The following is a 17,421-nucleotide window of genomic DNA, read 5'->3' on the forward strand; positions in this document are numbered from 1 at the left end:
CCCATATTCAACAATCCAGATCCCACGTATGCCAGATGCACAAGGTGACAAAATCACGCAAGGTCACACATGTGTACAGACAGCATTCAATTGCAGTGGCTGAGGGCCAGGCCTATCAATTCTCTCTCGCATAAGAAATAAAAATAAAAATAAATCCTATTTTATTATTTATCTATAGGCAGAAAAAGAGAAAGGGAGAGAATGGGCACTTCAGGGCCTCTTGCCACTGCAAACAAACTCCAGATGCATGTGCCACCCCATGCATCTAGCTTGATGTGGGAATTGAGAAATTGAACATAGACTATCAGGCTTTGTAAGCAAGTGCCTTCAACTGGTGAGCCATCTTCCCAGCCCCAATGGATACCTAAGCAAACACAAGGAGAACTGGCCACATTTTTCGTTGACTTCAGTGGAAAATGCTTTAGGCCATGGAAACATGCTTGAAGTGAAGGTTCTTTGTACACAAACACCAACATTCCAGAGCCTTCGGTTGACTTGTGCAAGCAAGACTGTGCTGGGCATGGTGGCGCACACCTTTAATCCCAGCACTAAGGAGGCAGAGGTAGGAGGATCACCATGAGTTCGAGGCCTTCCTGAGACTACATAGTGAATTCCAGGTCAGCCTGGACTAGAGTGAAACCCTACCTTGGAAAACCCAAAGCAAACCAAACCAAACCAAAAGAACAACAACAAAAATAAACAACAACCCCCTGCCACAAAAACATATTATTTGTTGTTCCAAAGGTAGTGTTTATGTAGCAAAAAAATTTCAACATCATAATATGCTTATCAGTAGGCCACTTTTAAATTTGTCCTCATTTGTGGAGGAGACTTTGCCAGATGAGAAGAAAAGATAGTAGACACTAATACCTCCATAACTTAGTGATAAATTAGATAGGAAAGAATTGTGCAGGGAAAGGAATTCATATATTGTTTTGCTTTTTGCACGCAGCACACATTGTTTTCTCAAGGAATTAATATTCTTTATGAGAGTGAGGACTTAATATTCTTTCGGAGACATGGTGTGCTGACAGTAGGTAGTTAAATAGACTAAAATGAATAATTATTGAAGAATCAGTTGAAATGTTCTGTGATAAAATCCATGGAATATTTTGAGAGAACAGTTTATTCTCTGGACAAAAGAAGAAACTACAGATTAATACACTGTTTTGGTAAGATACCTTCTAATGGCCAAACATAGTAATCACATATACTAACCCAAGTCACCAAAACCTACCCTAAAACATAACACAATGCATGTTTGGGCACATGTATTATGGAGCAAAACAAAAATTTCTTGAAAAATTAGAGAAAAAGCTCTTCAACTTGAGCTGAAGAGCTGGCTTAGCAGTCGGGGTGCTTGCCTGAGAAGCCTGACTCATGTTTACCTCTTCAAGTCCCAGGTAAGCCAGATGCATAAGGTCGCACATGTGCACAAGGGGGCACACGTATCTGGGTTTGATTGTGGTGGCTGAAGGCGCTAGCATGCCAGCTCTCTCTCTCTCTCTCTCTGTCTTCCTCCTCTCTCACACATAAAAAAAGGAAATGGTTGGGCCTGCCTCAAAAAAAAAAAAAAAAAAAAAGTTGCCTTGTCCGTTGCCAACATGCTCTGTGTGCTACTGTGGGTTTGCCCCACACACTGAGAGCACAGGTCCAAGTTCCCTTCCAGGGACCCCTTGATTTTCATGCGCCAAGAAGGTCTGGATGAAGAAAGAACGTGTGGGAAGAGATGATGGGTATGTACGTGTATGCTTTCATTTTAGTAATCACCATGACTACAAAGGAAGAGACAAAAAAAAAAGGATAATTTTGAAGAAGTTGCATGTGAGTGTATAGCTGGGTGATTTGGAAAGACATGTTAACAGTGGAGAAGGGATGTATGTGTGCGTGTGTGTGTGCGTGTATGTGTGTGTGTGTGTGTTTGTGTGTGTGTGTGGTATGTTAGAGGTTATGAGGCCACAGAGCAAAGAGGAGGGAGTCAGACACTGAGAATTTTAAAAAACAAAACAAAACATCTTTTACTCCAAGGAGAAAGGGAAAAAATTTGTGGATGAGTCAGTCTGGAAATAATTGGAAAGTGAGTCTGTGATGTTTATAGGAGCAAAGGTTTAATAATACCCCAGAGAAAATTATCCAGCAAAAAAGCAAATGCTACTATATTTGTTTGATAACATCCATTAGTGAGCACTGCCTGGCAGAAACCAGTAACAGGCATAAAAAAAATTCTTGATTTTTAAAACCAGCCTGGAAAAAAAAGATGTATGAGCTAGTAAGAGAGTATGTATGACTAGTACAGGATCAAACCGTCATTAACTCCAACCTGTGCTTGCTTGATGTGCTGTTATTTAAAGCAGGATCCACAGGAAGGAAAGAAAAACAGATGGAGAGAGGCTGGAGAGCTGCCTGAGAGGTTAGAAGTGCTTACTTGCAGGGCCTTTTAGCCCAAGTTCAGTTCCCCAGCTATCCATGTAGAGCTGGGTGGGTGTGTGTTTGCAGTGGCAAGAGAGCCTGGTTTGCGTGTGTGCACACACACACACACACACACACACACACATGAAAATCAATGGAAAAAAAAGAACAGATGGAGAGTAAGGAGCTTGAAGCATTAAGAACCAAAGCAGGAACTCAGAGACCATCACGTGAAAAGGGAAGATGAGACTGGCTCCTATGGAACTGGCCTAGGGTAAGTGTTAGCTAGTGTCAATAATAAAAGCTCCAAAGTTTTGTTTCATTGTGGTAAATAGTAAAATACCATTTTTATTAATATTTTCAAATAATTATGCTCTGAAAGATGTATGGGCTAGTGACCATCGGGATGGTATTATACTACATTGTTAGAGGAACACCATTTTTGGCCATTAACAATGGAAATAAATCAAGTTTTCCAAAACAGGCCATGAGAAATGAAACTGTGCTACAACTATAACTTGTCCATGATGTTCCCCAGTCATTTCATGGAGTACCCTGAAATTTATTCATGACAGCTTCAGATGAATACACCGTTTTATACCATGTGGACTGTCGAGCTGCAGTAATGCTATGTGTACTTTTAGAAACAGGTTTTTGTATTACATTTGTAAAATTCTCTATGTTCTCAGGAAAAATAAAGAAGCAGTTATTGAACTTTAGTGGACAGTAGATGGCTTGTATTTGAAGAGCCCCTATGAGGCTCTAAGCAGTGTTGGAGCGGAAGAGTGAGGGAGAGACACATCAGCAGGTTTTTAATGATGACGCTTTACAAGCCCTTAATAAAACACCACAGGAATAAGGTGTGACCCCGAAGGGTTTCTCGAGTGCTTACACATGGGCTGCTGGTCCTTAACAGCTTTCTTGAAGTCTCTGTGGGTACAGTAAGCGTCATATCTACAAAGAATGTAGATAGTGTCCTCATACACAGGAAACTGCCACCTGTCCATTTGCCCTCCCTTAGTGGTTTCAATGTGGGGACAGCCAGGCATCGATACACAGGACTCACACCTGCCAGCTGGCGTTGGGTCTCTTGTGTGGATGGGGGATTTGCACGGCCTATTTTCCGAACCATCAATTTTCAACTCTTGGGAAGATCGCAGTCTCTTTGAGTGCTCAGTCTTTCTTTGTCATACTTCCTTGTCATTTTAAGATTTTTTTCAAGTAATCCCCTAAGGGCATATATGTTCTATTCCGTTTGGATTTCTAACACATAGCTCTTAAATTTGCATTGCTTTAAGAATCTATGGACTGTTTTATCTCTCTGTGGTTTGCCTCTTAATGCTAAGAACTTTTTTCAAAGCCAGTGTTTCTACGTCAACGTTCCACCTTTCATCAAGGCCTAATTTCATTTTTATTTTTAGGACACTTTCATGGAAGCAGGAATACGGAAGCAGATTTTCAATTATGGGGTGGGGGAATGGCTTTTATGTGCCTTTGGCCCACATGATTTAATTAAAGAATCTAAAGTCATTGATTTTTTTTTTTAACAATTTCAAAAGAATCCAGACACTTTACCAGTGTCTTTCACTGAGGGAGAAGAATCCAGGTGGCTGGATAATCCCTTGCAGACTGTTCCTCTAGATTCCAGAAGTTTTGGGGCACTTAACTATGACTTATTATGAGTAAAGCCAGGTAAACTGAATCTGCCTTGGGCTTTCTTTTTTTTTTTTTAATTTTTTATTTATTTATTTGAGAGCGACAGACACAGAGAGAAAGACAGATAGAGGGAGAGAGAGAGAATGGGCGCGCCAGGGCTTCCAGCCTCTGCAAACGAACTCCAGACGCGTGCGCCCCCTTGTGCATCTGGCTAACGTGGGACCTGGGGAACCGAGCCTCGAACCGGGGTTCTTAGGCTTCACAGGCAAGTGCTTAACCGCTAAGCCATCTCTCCAGCCCTGCCTTGGGCTTTCCACTTCTCCTAGCCAACCTCATTCATTCCTTCAGAGTATATTTTTAAGAGCTTATTATCTTTTTATTTTTTATTTTACTTATTTATATATTTAAGAGAGAGGGAGAATGAGCAATCGAGAGAGAGAGAGAGAGAGAGAGAGAGAGAGAGAGAGAGAGAGAGAGAATGGGTTCACCAGGACCTCTGCCACTGCAAACTCCACATGCATATGCTACCTTGTGTTTCTGGCTTTACATGGGTACTGGGGAATCGAACCTGAGTCTTTAGGCTTCGCAGGCCATCTCTCCAGTCTGAGTTTATTATCTTCATCATCATAGCACTAGTAAAAGTCAGAGTTTGAGGCTTACAGAGCTGTTCAAGAAAATTCCCTCCGCATATATCACACTGGGTCTTGTGAGTTTCTAATTCATAGCAGTATGTGTTTTTTTTTTTTTATATAAAGGGAATCAGAAACACATCTACCTCCCATGGCCAGGTGGTTTTTATCAATATTTTTATTTATTTATTTGGAAGGGAGGGGAGAAAGAGAGAGAGAGCGCATTGGTGCACCAAGGCCTTTCGCCATTGTAAATAAACTCCAGACACATATGCCACTTGGTGCATCTGGCTTTACGTGGGTACTGGAGAACCAAAACTGGGCTGTTACTAAGCTTTTCAAGCAAGGGCCTTTAGCAGCTGAGCCATCTCTCTAGCCCTGACCAGGTGATTTGAAGAACCAAGGTGACAGGCATGAAGGTGTGCTTGGCTTGTTGGCCGGATAATCACAAAAGCACTGAGGCCCACCACCTTGCAGAGACGGGCAGAGCTGAGCCAAGGAGGCCAGAAACTTCCTCCCCCAGGGTTGGCCAGGGACAGGCCTCCTAGCTACTTACCGGCAAGGGAGGATCCTCACCACATCGTTGGGCTTGTACCCTTCGATGCAAACTGCACAGTTGTCAAAATCAGCCTCTGTTTCCTGCAACAGAAGCAACACCAGTGAGACCACCTTCCCCTCGGTTCTTTGGTGAACACATCATACACCTGCGCAGAGCGTGCAGAGAGCCAGGCCCCCGAGGGCCTCGGCGCCAGCCCCATTCTCCTTCTCTCTTAGTCAGCCTTTACTTTTCCTTTCTACTGTGAGTGCGTTTATGATGGACACCACTTCCTCTGAAACCTTTCCTAAAATGGTCATAAGCTACAATTAGAAGTGACACGCCAAAGTCTCCAGAGCGAGGAGTGATGTTTATGCAGAGCTACCTGAAGGGTATTGAATGTGCCCAGTACTCTGGATTTTAATGTAGATACATAAATATAAACAATCATAGTGATCCTATTTGTGAGCACCTCATAATTTACTTCTGTAATACTGCTGGCACTTTCGTTCACCGAGGGAGAAAATATCATGACCAAAAGGCTAATTTTAAATTTGTTTATCATTTCAAATGAATTATAGTTTGCTAATCTCACCCATGTTTTCTTTTTATTTTATGAGAGAGAGCAAGAGACGGGGGAACTGGTGCACCAGGGCCTCTAGCCACTGCAGTTGAAGTCCAGACGCGTGTGCCACCTTGTGCACGTGTGCACCCTTGTACGCTTGTGTCACCTTGTGTGCCTGTCTTACATGGGATCTGGAGAGTTGAACATGGGTCCTTAGGCCTCTCAGGCAAGCACCTTAACTGCTAAGCCATCTCTCCAGCCCATGTTTTATTTTTGTTGAGAAATTATAGCATCTTACTTGTGAGAAGAATCAATAATTCAGACTAGTGGGCACATGGACTTGTGAATCCCTGTCAATGGCCCCAAAGAACCTCAAGCTCATGTACTTAGTGCATCCTAAAACTCTAAACTTCTGCTGGGAGTTTTAGGTTTTTAAGTCTAGATTCTGCATAGGAGGGGAAATATGGAATAATTGTCTTTCAAGACCTGAGTTATTTTGCTTAATATAGAGACTTCTGTTTCATTTTTATGGAAAATGAAATAACTTTGTTCTTCTTAATATCAGAATAATACTCTATTGCAGGTAGGTTTTACAAAATCCATTCACTTGCCCCCAGGTGGGCCTTATAACTTGGTTACTTTTTTCCAGTTACTTTCACATCTGTCACATTTTCCAGCCAATAATGATCTGGTCCTATAGTATCCATCTCATAAGTTAATTAAATAATCTTAAAAAAAAAAAAAGTAGGGTCTGGAGAGATGGCTTAGCAGTTAAGGCACTTGCCTGCAAAGCCTAAGGACTCCAGTTCAATTCCCAACCATATAAGCCGGATGCACATGGTGATGTGTGTATCTGGAGTTCATCTGCAGTGGCTGGAGGCCCTGGCATGCCCTGGCATATCTTCTCTTTCTCTCTCTCACTCTCTTTCTCTGCCACTTTCTCTCTCTCTCTCTCATAAATAGATAAATACATAAAAAAGTATCTTATGCTTAAAGGACAGCTTTGGCATGCATTTCCCATTCTTTCCTATCTTCTGTCAGAAAAGACAGAAGTTTCTCTGAATAGTCCCTCACCCAAAAGAAATAAGGCCGTTACCTTGTCGCCTTTCCTGAGGGTCCTGACCTGGAGCTTGCTAATGGCTTTCTTTGCAGCATCACCCAGTCGGCGCTGAAAAACCAAAAATGCTTGTTAATAATAAAGATGGGTAACTCTGACTTCGTGTCTGGTGACATGTAATGAGTCAGCGAGGCCATGTCTGAAATCACGAGCAGGTGACTGGATGTTATGGACAAGAGTGGAAGAAACGGGGCCGTGGTATCTGCCCACTGGCTCTACGAATCCAGGTCTCTGGAAGAGCTCCGGGAGAGTTCTATTTGTGTAGGAAGCCAGGTTAGTGAAATGTCTCCTCCGTTTTATCATCAGGGTGAAAACATACTCCTTTCAGTTTGCTCACAAGGACCTAAGTGGGCTCAACTTTGGTCTGTTTTACCCTATTCTATGACATTCTCGCTTATGCATGTGTTCTGAGTGTGTCTGTAGAAAGTTACATTAAACACAGCATTCAGGTAAGCAAATACATACACATCAGCATCAGATACCTTCGAAACCAGTGCCATTCATGTCAAGAACGAATACATCATCTCCTATCCACTTTTTGTGAGACAGGGTCTAATATATATTTTCTCCCATGTTGGCCTTGAACTCCTATGTAGCCACAAAGGATCTCAACTTGTTTTTTTTTTTTTTTTTGAGGCAAGCCCAATAGACGACATTTTATTAAGTGTGCACATGCACACATGTGCATGAGAGAGAGAGAGAGAGAGAGAGAGAGAGAGAGAAGAGAAAGGAGGACAGAGCGTAACAGAGAATTGGTGTGCCAGGGCCTCCAGCCAGTACAATCGAACTCCAGACACGTGCGCCCCCTTGTGCCCACGTGCGACCTTCTGTGCTTACATCACAGTGCGTCTGGCTTACGTGGGACCCGGAGAGTCAAACATGAGGCCTTAGGCTTTGCAGGCAAATGCCTTGACTGTTTAGCCATCTCTCCAGCCCAGTGACCTTGAACTCTTGATACCTTCCAAGGAGTGGGATTACAGGCCTGTGCCATTGTGCCACGTCTGTGCGGTGCTGAGGGTCAGACCCAGCGTCTTGTGCATGCCAGGCAAGCACTCTACTGACTCAGCTACATGCCTGCCCCATGCTGCCTTTTACGACAGAGAGAATGAATATGCTAATGAGCCGTGCAATGAAGGAGGATGGGAATTTGATTTTCATCTGTGAGGTAAGAAAGGCGTCTGTGTGCGTGCTTGGGACTTTACACGTTTTCCTCTATTCTAGGCCTAGGCTGTTCTGGCCTGAAATACAAATGCATTTGAAGTGGTAAAACACAGCTGAAGGACGACTCGTGGGGAAGGAAGGTGGAGAATGATGGGCAGAACCAGGACCCACCAAAAACAGAGAGCCGGCTGTCCACCATGGGGGTGTCTCCTCCCCTCATCTGCCTGGGCCCAGAGGTGACGCAGGTCCTGCTCTCCTGGCTAGCAACAGACACTGTGTCACTCAAACCTCATCAAAACAGAGATCCAGAGCCTACAGAGAAAGCCACACTAAATCAAATCCCTACCTGGCCTGCCAAGTTTCAGAGAGCATTGCAGACGAGGGCGCAGAAAGATTGTAAGAGTCTCAGGGCGGGGAATAGCCTGAGGCACCATATCCCCTACCTCCACCCTGCAGAGACTGACTGAGGCCTCTTGGTCCCCACAATGAATACCAATAACCTCATCAAAGAAGACCTTGCATGGAATTGGGAGGGGGGGGGGTCTAGGAGTACAACCTTTTTATATAACATTAAAAAATTAAAAAATAGTTGAAGGGCTCAAATCCACAACAAGGCATCTATTTATTATTATTAACTTTATTCCATTTGGAAAATAAAAAAATGCTCAAGCTTCTTTGGCTGCGTTCTGTGTTACCATTTTAAATTTAATTTTACTTTATTTATTTTTTCTTTCTCATGGTGCTGGAGGTTGAACCCAGGGCCTTGTGCATGGTGGGCAAGGCCTCTAGCTGAGCCATGTCCTAGCATCTGCTGCAGTCTACTTAAAATTATGGGTATTCTGGGCATGGTGGCTCATGCCTTTAAAACCAGCACTCGGGAGGCAGAGGTAGGAGGATTGCTGTGAGTTTGAGGCCAGCCTAAGACTACACAGTGAACTCCAGGCCAGCCTGGACCAGAGCAAGATCTTACCACGAGGAACCAAAAAAGGAAAGAAAACTGTGGACGTGCTAGTGAACACTTAATGTTTCATGGGCACTTTGCTGTAGCAGTGTTAAATGCAATATCTCCTTTTATCCTCACCACAGCGCCAGGAGAAAGAACTGAGATTTGCAGAGCTTAGGTAACTCCTTCAGGATAATACATTCTACAAAACTTTAATCAGAATCTGAAAAAATGAAGACTAACTGAAATGCCAAAGTCAACCCATCACTCTCGTCTTTTCTTCCCCAATTAGCTGTCCAATCAGCTAATAAGCCGACATTCAAAATCTGGCTTCGGCATCAACCATTGGTTGGTAAGCTAGCCAACCAAAACCCACCAATGTCTGGTCAAGCGGCCAATCCGCCTCTGTCCAGACATCAAGCAGCTGACCAACCAACTTACACAGAAAAGAAGCTGTTTGCTTTGCTAATCTTTCTTTTCCTCACTGATATGCTGTCCTTTCTTTCTGAAATACTCCTGGCATTTGAAACAGATGGGTACATTTAGGCTGTTTTCTGAAAGGAGACCTATATATACCATGAGTAGCAGGAAAAGTTAGGGAGTGTTCCTTGGCGATGAAAAATACCCAGGGGAGACATAAGCGGGAGAGGGAAGGAAAAAACAGAGGGGAAGCCAACCATGACCAGTCTTCTGGTTGGCACCTAACCATCCTTTGGTCTCAGTTCAAGACTTTTCTTCACGAAGCTCCTCTTAGATGTCTTCCAGCAAGGTCCCTCTAATCTGCACCCCGATATCAATGTGAGCCTTTATAGGACTGCCACACTGGAAATCTGACATTTGCTTTTACGATGCTATACTGTGTATCCCACTGGGTACCTAGCATGTAGAATAAAGCAATAAAGCTACCTTCAGTAATTATATATGTATGTATATATAATGTAAATATGTGTATGCATGTATATGAATATGTATATGCACACGTATATGTGTTTTAAAATGTATATATAATATATGTGCATATATGTATGTATGTATGTATGTATGTGTGTGTATATATATATAATGTTTTGTCCTTTTGCTTTTTGAGACAGGCTCTCACTATGTCGTACAGTTTAGTTTTGAAACTATGACCTGTGTGCTGGGACTACAAGCATGTGCCACCACACCCAGGCAATGATATATATTTTTAATAAAGTCTCTATGTCAAACACAGCTCTGAGTTTTAGGGAAAAAAAGTGACCCTGAAGCCGGGGGTAGTGGTACACGCCTTTAATCCCAGCACTTAGGAGGGAGAGGTAGGAGGATTGCCATGAGTTCGAGGCCAGCCAGAGACTGCATAGTGAATGCCAGGTCAGCCTGGACTATAGTGAGACCCTACCTTAACAACCCCCCATCAAATGATACTGAATAATAAATCAACAATGACTATCTTCTGCAAGCTAGAATCTACCAGAAATTACATAAAAGATGAGTGAATAAAATATGTAGCAAATATTTTCTTTTTTACACATGGAAAGAGCCTGAGAAATTTAGCCAATTAACAAGCAAATTACGAAGCAATTAGTGACACAGGTCATATGGACCAAAGCTAAGTTCTCAGCCTTGGTAAAACCAGCCAGTCTTCACTCTATCCTTTGCTGAAGGAGCCATGGCAAAAATAGGAAGGTTCTGAGAGAGAAAGGTTCTAGTTCAGGAGATCAAATGCCACACCCTGCAGAAATTACCTTTTGCATATGAAATCTAGACCACAGGTAAACAATGTTGATTGTCTTTGTAAGAGCTCAGAAAGTTTTGCAATTGTGTTTAATCTGTATTCTATAATATTTGTACCAAATTCAATAGATTAAATTACTTTTTATTTCCACAGAGTAATTAATTGGACAACAATACTTAAATTAAAAAAAAAACACTTATTTGTGGGTTCATATGTGTATATGAGCATCCATGCCTCGGTATGCATGTGAAGATCAGGAGACAACTTCCAGGGGTCTCCATTCTACCTTCTTTGATACAGGGTCTGCAGTTGCTGCAAACCAAGTAACCGACTGCCAAAAGAATAACAGTTGAGCTGGTCAGTGAGTCTCAGATTCTCTTGGTTGTGTCTCACTGTTGTGGGTACACTGGGATCACAGATGCACATACCACTTTGCATGTGGCTGTAGGTAGATGCTGTGGAATGGAACCCAGGTCAGCAGACTTTGTAAGCAAGCACCTTTAATCACTGAGCCATCTTCCCAGAACCAACAGCAATATTTTTAAACAGTGGCCATAGATTATTCTCAAAAGCATTAAAAAAATTTTAAACTAAAAATAATCTCTCGGGCTGTAGAGATGGCATAGCGATTAGGTGCATGCCTTTGAAGTTCTATTTACAGGTCCCACGTAGGCCAGATGCACATGGTGGCGCATGCATCTGGAGTTCGTTTGCAGTGGCTAGAGACCCTGGTGTGCCCATTCTCACTCTCTCTTTCGCTCTTCCACCCCTCTGTCTGGCTCTAATAAATAAATAAAAATAAATCTTTTAAAAAATAATCTCTCTTCCTCTTTCTCCCTCTGTTATATCCTTCCCCCCTTGCTTTTGTTTAGTTTAGTTTTGTGTTGAGTTAAGGTCTCCCTTTGCAGCCTAGGTTGGCCTAGGCTGATCCTCCTCCTTAGCCTTTTGAGGACTGAAATCATAGGGCAGGTACCCACATACCACCATGTCTGGTTAGACATGTTTGCAAAATTCAATTTCAATTCACACCATTGTTCAGGAAATACAATGTACCCTTCTTGAGTGTGTATATGTACAGTAAATTTAAAGAATATTTTAGGGCTGGGGAGATCTCTCGATGCTGCGCAAGTGTGAGGAGCTGTGTTTGGACCCCCAGCAACTACAAAAGTGCTGGGTGGGCATGGCGGCTAGATTGTAATCTCAGACCTCAGAGGCAGAGGCAGGAAATCCCTAGGGCAAGCTACCTAGCTAGACTAGCCAAATCGTCAAACTATGTGTCCAAGGGACAGACCCTACTTCACTGAATAAAATATTAAATCAAGCATTCAAGGAAGAGACTTAATGCCAACGTCTGTCTTCCATATGCACACATGCTTGTGTTTACGAACAAACACACGCACACACATGCAAAAAAAACTAAACACTAAACTTTGGCTATGCATTTATCTTTACTTTTTATATCTGAATAAATATGAAATAGGTATTTTTTTGGTGGTTCTGGGATTAAACCCAGGGCCTCATGCATGTTAAACAATCAGAGTACTACTGAGTTATATTCCCAGTCAGAATAAAGTAAGTAGCTTTTGAAAATATTCCCTTTCTCTCCTCCAAAGAAAAAAAATTCTTCCCATGTCCTTTGAAGGCAAATTGCAAGCTGCCTTTCTTAAAAAACAAACCATCAAGGAAATGTAAAGCAAGCTGACCCAAATGTATCAGGGATTGTGGCTAAGGAAAGAGCTGATGTTTGGGGGTGGGGGGCTTGGAAAGTCAAGCTCCATGACTGGGGGCCTGCAGCCCAGAGAGCTCAGGGGAGTTTCATGAGAAGCGAAGTCATTTAGGAGATGGGCTTCCCACACGAGCAGAAGTTCATGAGAGCAAAGCAAAAGGAGTGATGAAGGCCTCGGCAGGAAGCGTGAGGCCTTCCTCCTGGGAAGTCCTGGAAAGTCAAACCATTCTCAAAGGAATGACAGGAACTTAGAAGCTGCTTTTGCAGAAAGCACCTAGTCTTCCCTTGGATCCACAAGGTGCCCCACGCGGAAGGGAAAATGGGACAAGGGCTTGGTATCTCTGCTTTCCCTGTGCCATCTGTCACCGCTATGACCTTAAGCCTTTGGGGTGGATTCCTGCTCTACTCTGCACGCAGCCATGTTAATTATTTACGAAGCGTTCATCTAGAGCTGTTAACCCTTCCTCGACAAGGTCAGAGTAACTGCGATTTGCAGGGACACGGAATCGGTAGCTTGTCAACTGCCAGGAAGGGTGGCTGCACGTCCCACCGCTGCTCCTACCCCGCTAGGAACAGTAACGCCGGCAGCAGGTCACCTGTGCTCTCCTGTGTGCACAAAGATGAATGCGCTCTGACGTGATGGTGACCTCAGCTTCCCCAGAGCCAGGAGACGATGGCCAACCAGAGCACCGTTCCAGCAAGATGACTTGACTCTGTACACTCTGGCATCTTCTTAGTATCATCTTGGGGCCAATGTCAGCTATGGCCTTGTACACAGGACTAAGGATACAGCTGATATGCTGAATGAACTCCTGCCTTTTACCATTACTTATATATGTGTGTGTGTGTGTATATATATACATATATATATACATATATATATACATATATATATATATATATATATATACATTCACACATATACATATATATTATATATTTATTTTCTTGAGAGAGAGAAAGAGGGAGAGAGGGGGACAGAGAACAGAGAAAGAGAGAGAGAAAGAGAGGGAGAGAGAGAATGGGTGCACCAGGGCCTCTAGCCACCACAAATGAACTCCAGATACATGCACCCCCGGTGCATCTGGCTTATGTGGGTCCTGGAGGATAGAACAGGGATCCTCTGGCTTTGCAGGCTGGTGCCTTAAGCACTAAACCATCTCTCCAGTCCCCACCATTACTTTTTTTTTTCTCTGATTTTTTGGGCAAGTGGCTAGATATGATTTGCTTACTTTCTCTAATGTCAGACTCTCTATGGACTTGGACACTGGTAACAAAGATAGGAAGATATATTTTCTTGAACCCATTCTGAAACAAATGCTATGATAGGTTCGTTCCCCTTTTCATTTTCTTATGACTTTTTTTGAACCAAACCTAGTTAATCACATATGCGTATATTACTGACCACAATAATACACATATCTCTTCTAAGGAGGAAAAGGGTAATGTTTTCAGAATGACTGATGTAAGCTCTGAAAGCCTTTCTTAGCAAAGGCAGAACAGACGGCCGGCCCTGATAACCTGTGAAGACAGGAGAAGCGACTCTGAGATATATAGATTTATGATGATTATGGATGGATCAGGTATTACTAGCTTTTCTTCCTGTAAGAATTCTGGAATAATAAAATAAGAGGAAAGCACCATCAAGTTTTCAAAAATTGTACAACCATTTGTGTTTAGTCAGATATAGCTACATGCATGCCCATGTTTCTTTCTGGTGTCATGAAAATCATATGGAATAAAAACTTTCAGAATTTAATAACCATTTTTAGTATTTACCAAAGACCTCATTTCAATAGTTTTCCAACTAGCATTACTAGATTCTCGAAATGCAAATTGGATAATAAATAATTATCATTTTTTTTTTCAGTGGTGGGGATGGAACTGGGTGCCTCTTGCATACCAGGTACATTCTCTACCATTGAGCCATTCCACTAGCCCCTCAAACATAAAAATTCTTCATGCAAGGCCCCGTTATGGTTCAGATAAGAACTTCTCCCCAAAAGCGTCATGAGTGGAAGGCTTGGTCCCCAGCTGGTGACACTGTTAAGAAGTAATTAGATCCAAGAGTTCTTTATTTCACCCACATACCCATTGGTGACTTCATAGCTGAATGGGATGGTAGGAAATGCAGCCTAGTCGGAGAAAGCAGGTCACTGGGTCATCCCTTTCATAGGGCACCTTTTTCATTATAATTTTTATAATTTTTTAAAGCCAAACCCATGTAGATAAGACTTTACATATTTAATATAGAGATAAAAATGGGAAAAAATGAGTTTGAGCTTTCTAGAACAAATATGGCTCTTAGGCTTTTAATTTCTGTACAATTCCAACTCAACACTGTAAAACTTGTAAATGGTAGGTCTTGTCCTCAGTCTGTCTGTCTCTCTTGCCCAACAGTCGCTTTCATTTCCTGTGATTTTGGTCACCACGTAGCAATCAGCTTCCTGCACCACACAGTCCTGCCTCCACAAAGCTGTGACCCATGGACCGAACCCTGTGTGCCTGTGAGTCACAGTGAGTTCCCTCCATTTAAGTTGTCCCCTTCGGTGTTTGTCACAGCAATGAAAGGCGGCTGACGCAGGCCCAAATGAAACTGCTGCTGTGTATGTCTGATCTCCGCTCTCCCTGGGTTCACACATCCACACTTTGGTTTTGGTTTTGGTCGTCGTGGAGACCGATTCCAGGGCCTCACTTGTGCTAAGCAGGTGCTCTGTTGCTGAGCCCCATCCTCAGCCCTTCCTTTAGGTTTTAAACTGCTCCCAGGACAAAGGGGAAAGAAAACGACATGCTGTTCTCAATCCCTATCTTTTCACAGTTGGAGTATACAATCTGTGCATTGGCACTTGAAGGCTGTCATGAAACAGAATATTTCCTAAATTTATGGTTTTTCGTACATGCAGGGATAGAGATGGCAATGGAAGGGTTGGGGGCAGCCTTGGGTACACTAAGGAGCCTCCTCCCCTGTGCCTTTGTGTTCCTGGGTATGTTTTCTAACCCAAGTAAATCCAAGTCACACTTTGTACTAAGACTTTCAGGAGATGGACATCTTGGTAATTAGATTTATCCATCAGTCTGATCTAAACAGATACAAGAACATATTTACCAAGGTTATTGGTTTCTTGACAGCTGTGAAGATAAATTGCTTTGTGGAAAATAAAAACTGGACTAGGTATTAAAAGAAAAAAAAAAAAAAAAGAAAGCCCTGTAGACGCTCACAAGGATGGTAAACAATGATATACCCCGATCACCTTAAGACACGTAACTGAGTACTCATCTAGATATTTAAGAATCTGGGGAAAACAAGACATTAGATTAGAAGTGTAGTGAAAATGGCAATAGAACCAAAAATCTAGGAACATAATGATACTGAAACACAGTGCTGGGCTCAGAAAACAATCCCCTAAATATACACTCTGTCATCCTGAGTTCTTTCTTTGACCCAAAGAGACTTGAAGGCCTCAGGAGCAAAGGTTCCCTCTGGCCATTTCCCATTTCCTCTCCTTCAAAGATCATCATTTCAGAGTGGCTCTGCTCCATCTAGGAGGGAAGCAGACTGCACAGAGACTCCCAGAAGAATCTTAAAGACTGGCCTTGCTTTCTCCACTGAGTCAGCCATGGTTAGGTCAGGGCCTTTTCCCCCTGATATATTTCTTTTTACATGGCTTTTTCATTCCTGAGTAACTTTAGAAATAGTTGCCTCTTTTGGGTTTGATTTCTGAAAGCTCCCATGTCACATAAAACTGCTAAAGTAAATATATGTTTCTCTGGTTAGTTGTGATGATGTTATCAGAGCGTCAGACATGCTACTAAGGGTGGATAAGGAAAGGTGCTTTGCCTCTCCATCTGCACAACAGCATTTAAACAGAATTTGTGTCCTTTCTTCATTTCATTGAAAAACTCTGTCATATTTGATATCACCTTTTAAGTCAACAATAGCACCATTTGGGGGTTAATTTTATGTTTTCATTTTCTGATATATATATATGGTGTGTGTGTGTGTGTATCTATGCTTGTATGTGAGTTGGTGCATGTATGCATGTGTGTAGACATGAAGGCCAGAGGACAATCTTATGTGTCCTTCCTAACAAATTCCAACCCCCTTCCTTGAGACAGGATCTCTCATTAGCTCGGAGCTCACTAATCAGGCTAGAGTAGCTGGCCAGTGAGCCCCAGGGAGCCTCCTCACAGTCCATGGACTCTGACCAGAATGATCTGTGAAGCTGTACTTACAGCACGGCCAAGGCAGCCCGTAGGTCAAGGTCTCCAATCCTTCTACATTCCTCTCACAAATCAGCTCCAAAAGGTCAAAAGCCACACATTCAGATTTTTAGCAGCAACGACCCCACTCTCCGTGCCAATCCTATCATTGTTGTCCAAACCCGTCACTGGTCACAATAACTACTGTCCTACGCTTCAGTGGTCTCTGTGTTTCATGAGCATTTCCTGTTGAGGCCACTATAATACAAGCTTTCTAACAGCACAGTCCCTGTCTATCTAATGCATGTGGAAAATAACTATAAGCATATATAGATGCAGGCATGTCTAATAAGAGTTGTTGCTTTGAGTAAAGCTGAAGAGAAAAAAAATTGGGTGGGGAGAAACCTTATTTTAAACAAGTTTTAGTAAATCTACCTGTTTCCTTACTATTTTTACTTTTTAAAAATTTATTTATTTATTTATTTATTTATTTATTTATTTATGGGAGAGAGAGAGCACATTTAAGGGTCTCTAGCCACTGCAAACAACTCCAGATACATGTGCCACTTTGTGCATCTGGTTTATGTGGGTCCTGAGGAACTGAACATGGGTCCTTGCGCTTCACATGCAAGTGCCTTAGCTAGTAAGCCATTTTTTCAGCCCCTTCTTGTTATTATTGTGTGTGTGTGTGTTTTTTTTTAATGGGGTCCATACATTATCATTCTTAATTAAAAACAGTGTCATGGGGAATATTATCCTCTAAGAA

The 17,421-nt window shown here is 42.5% G+C and overlaps 1 protein-coding gene across 2 annotated transcripts in view; it reads right to left on the reverse strand.

Moving 5' to 3' along the window:
* Positions 1-17,421, reverse strand: part of Rnf150 (ring finger protein 150) — a 276,700-nt gene that overhangs the window by 95,011 nt on the left and 164,268 nt on the right. For both annotated transcript variants that reach the window (XM_004655834.2, XM_045130660.1), the window contains exons 3-4: positions 6,891-6,962; positions 5,251-5,333 (exon numbers count right to left, since the gene is read on the reverse strand). In XM_004655834.2, coding sequence (XP_004655891.2) covers positions 5,251-5,333; positions 6,891-6,962 — 155 coding nt within the window. The remainder of the gene's footprint in view (positions 1-5,250; positions 5,334-6,890; positions 6,963-17,421) is intronic.

This window comes from Jaculus jaculus, chromosome 12, assembly GCF_020740685.1.
Source record: "Jaculus jaculus isolate mJacJac1 chromosome 12, mJacJac1.mat.Y.cur, whole genome shotgun sequence".
Classification (NCBI taxonomy): domain Eukaryota; kingdom Metazoa; phylum Chordata; class Mammalia; order Rodentia; family Dipodidae; genus Jaculus; species Jaculus jaculus.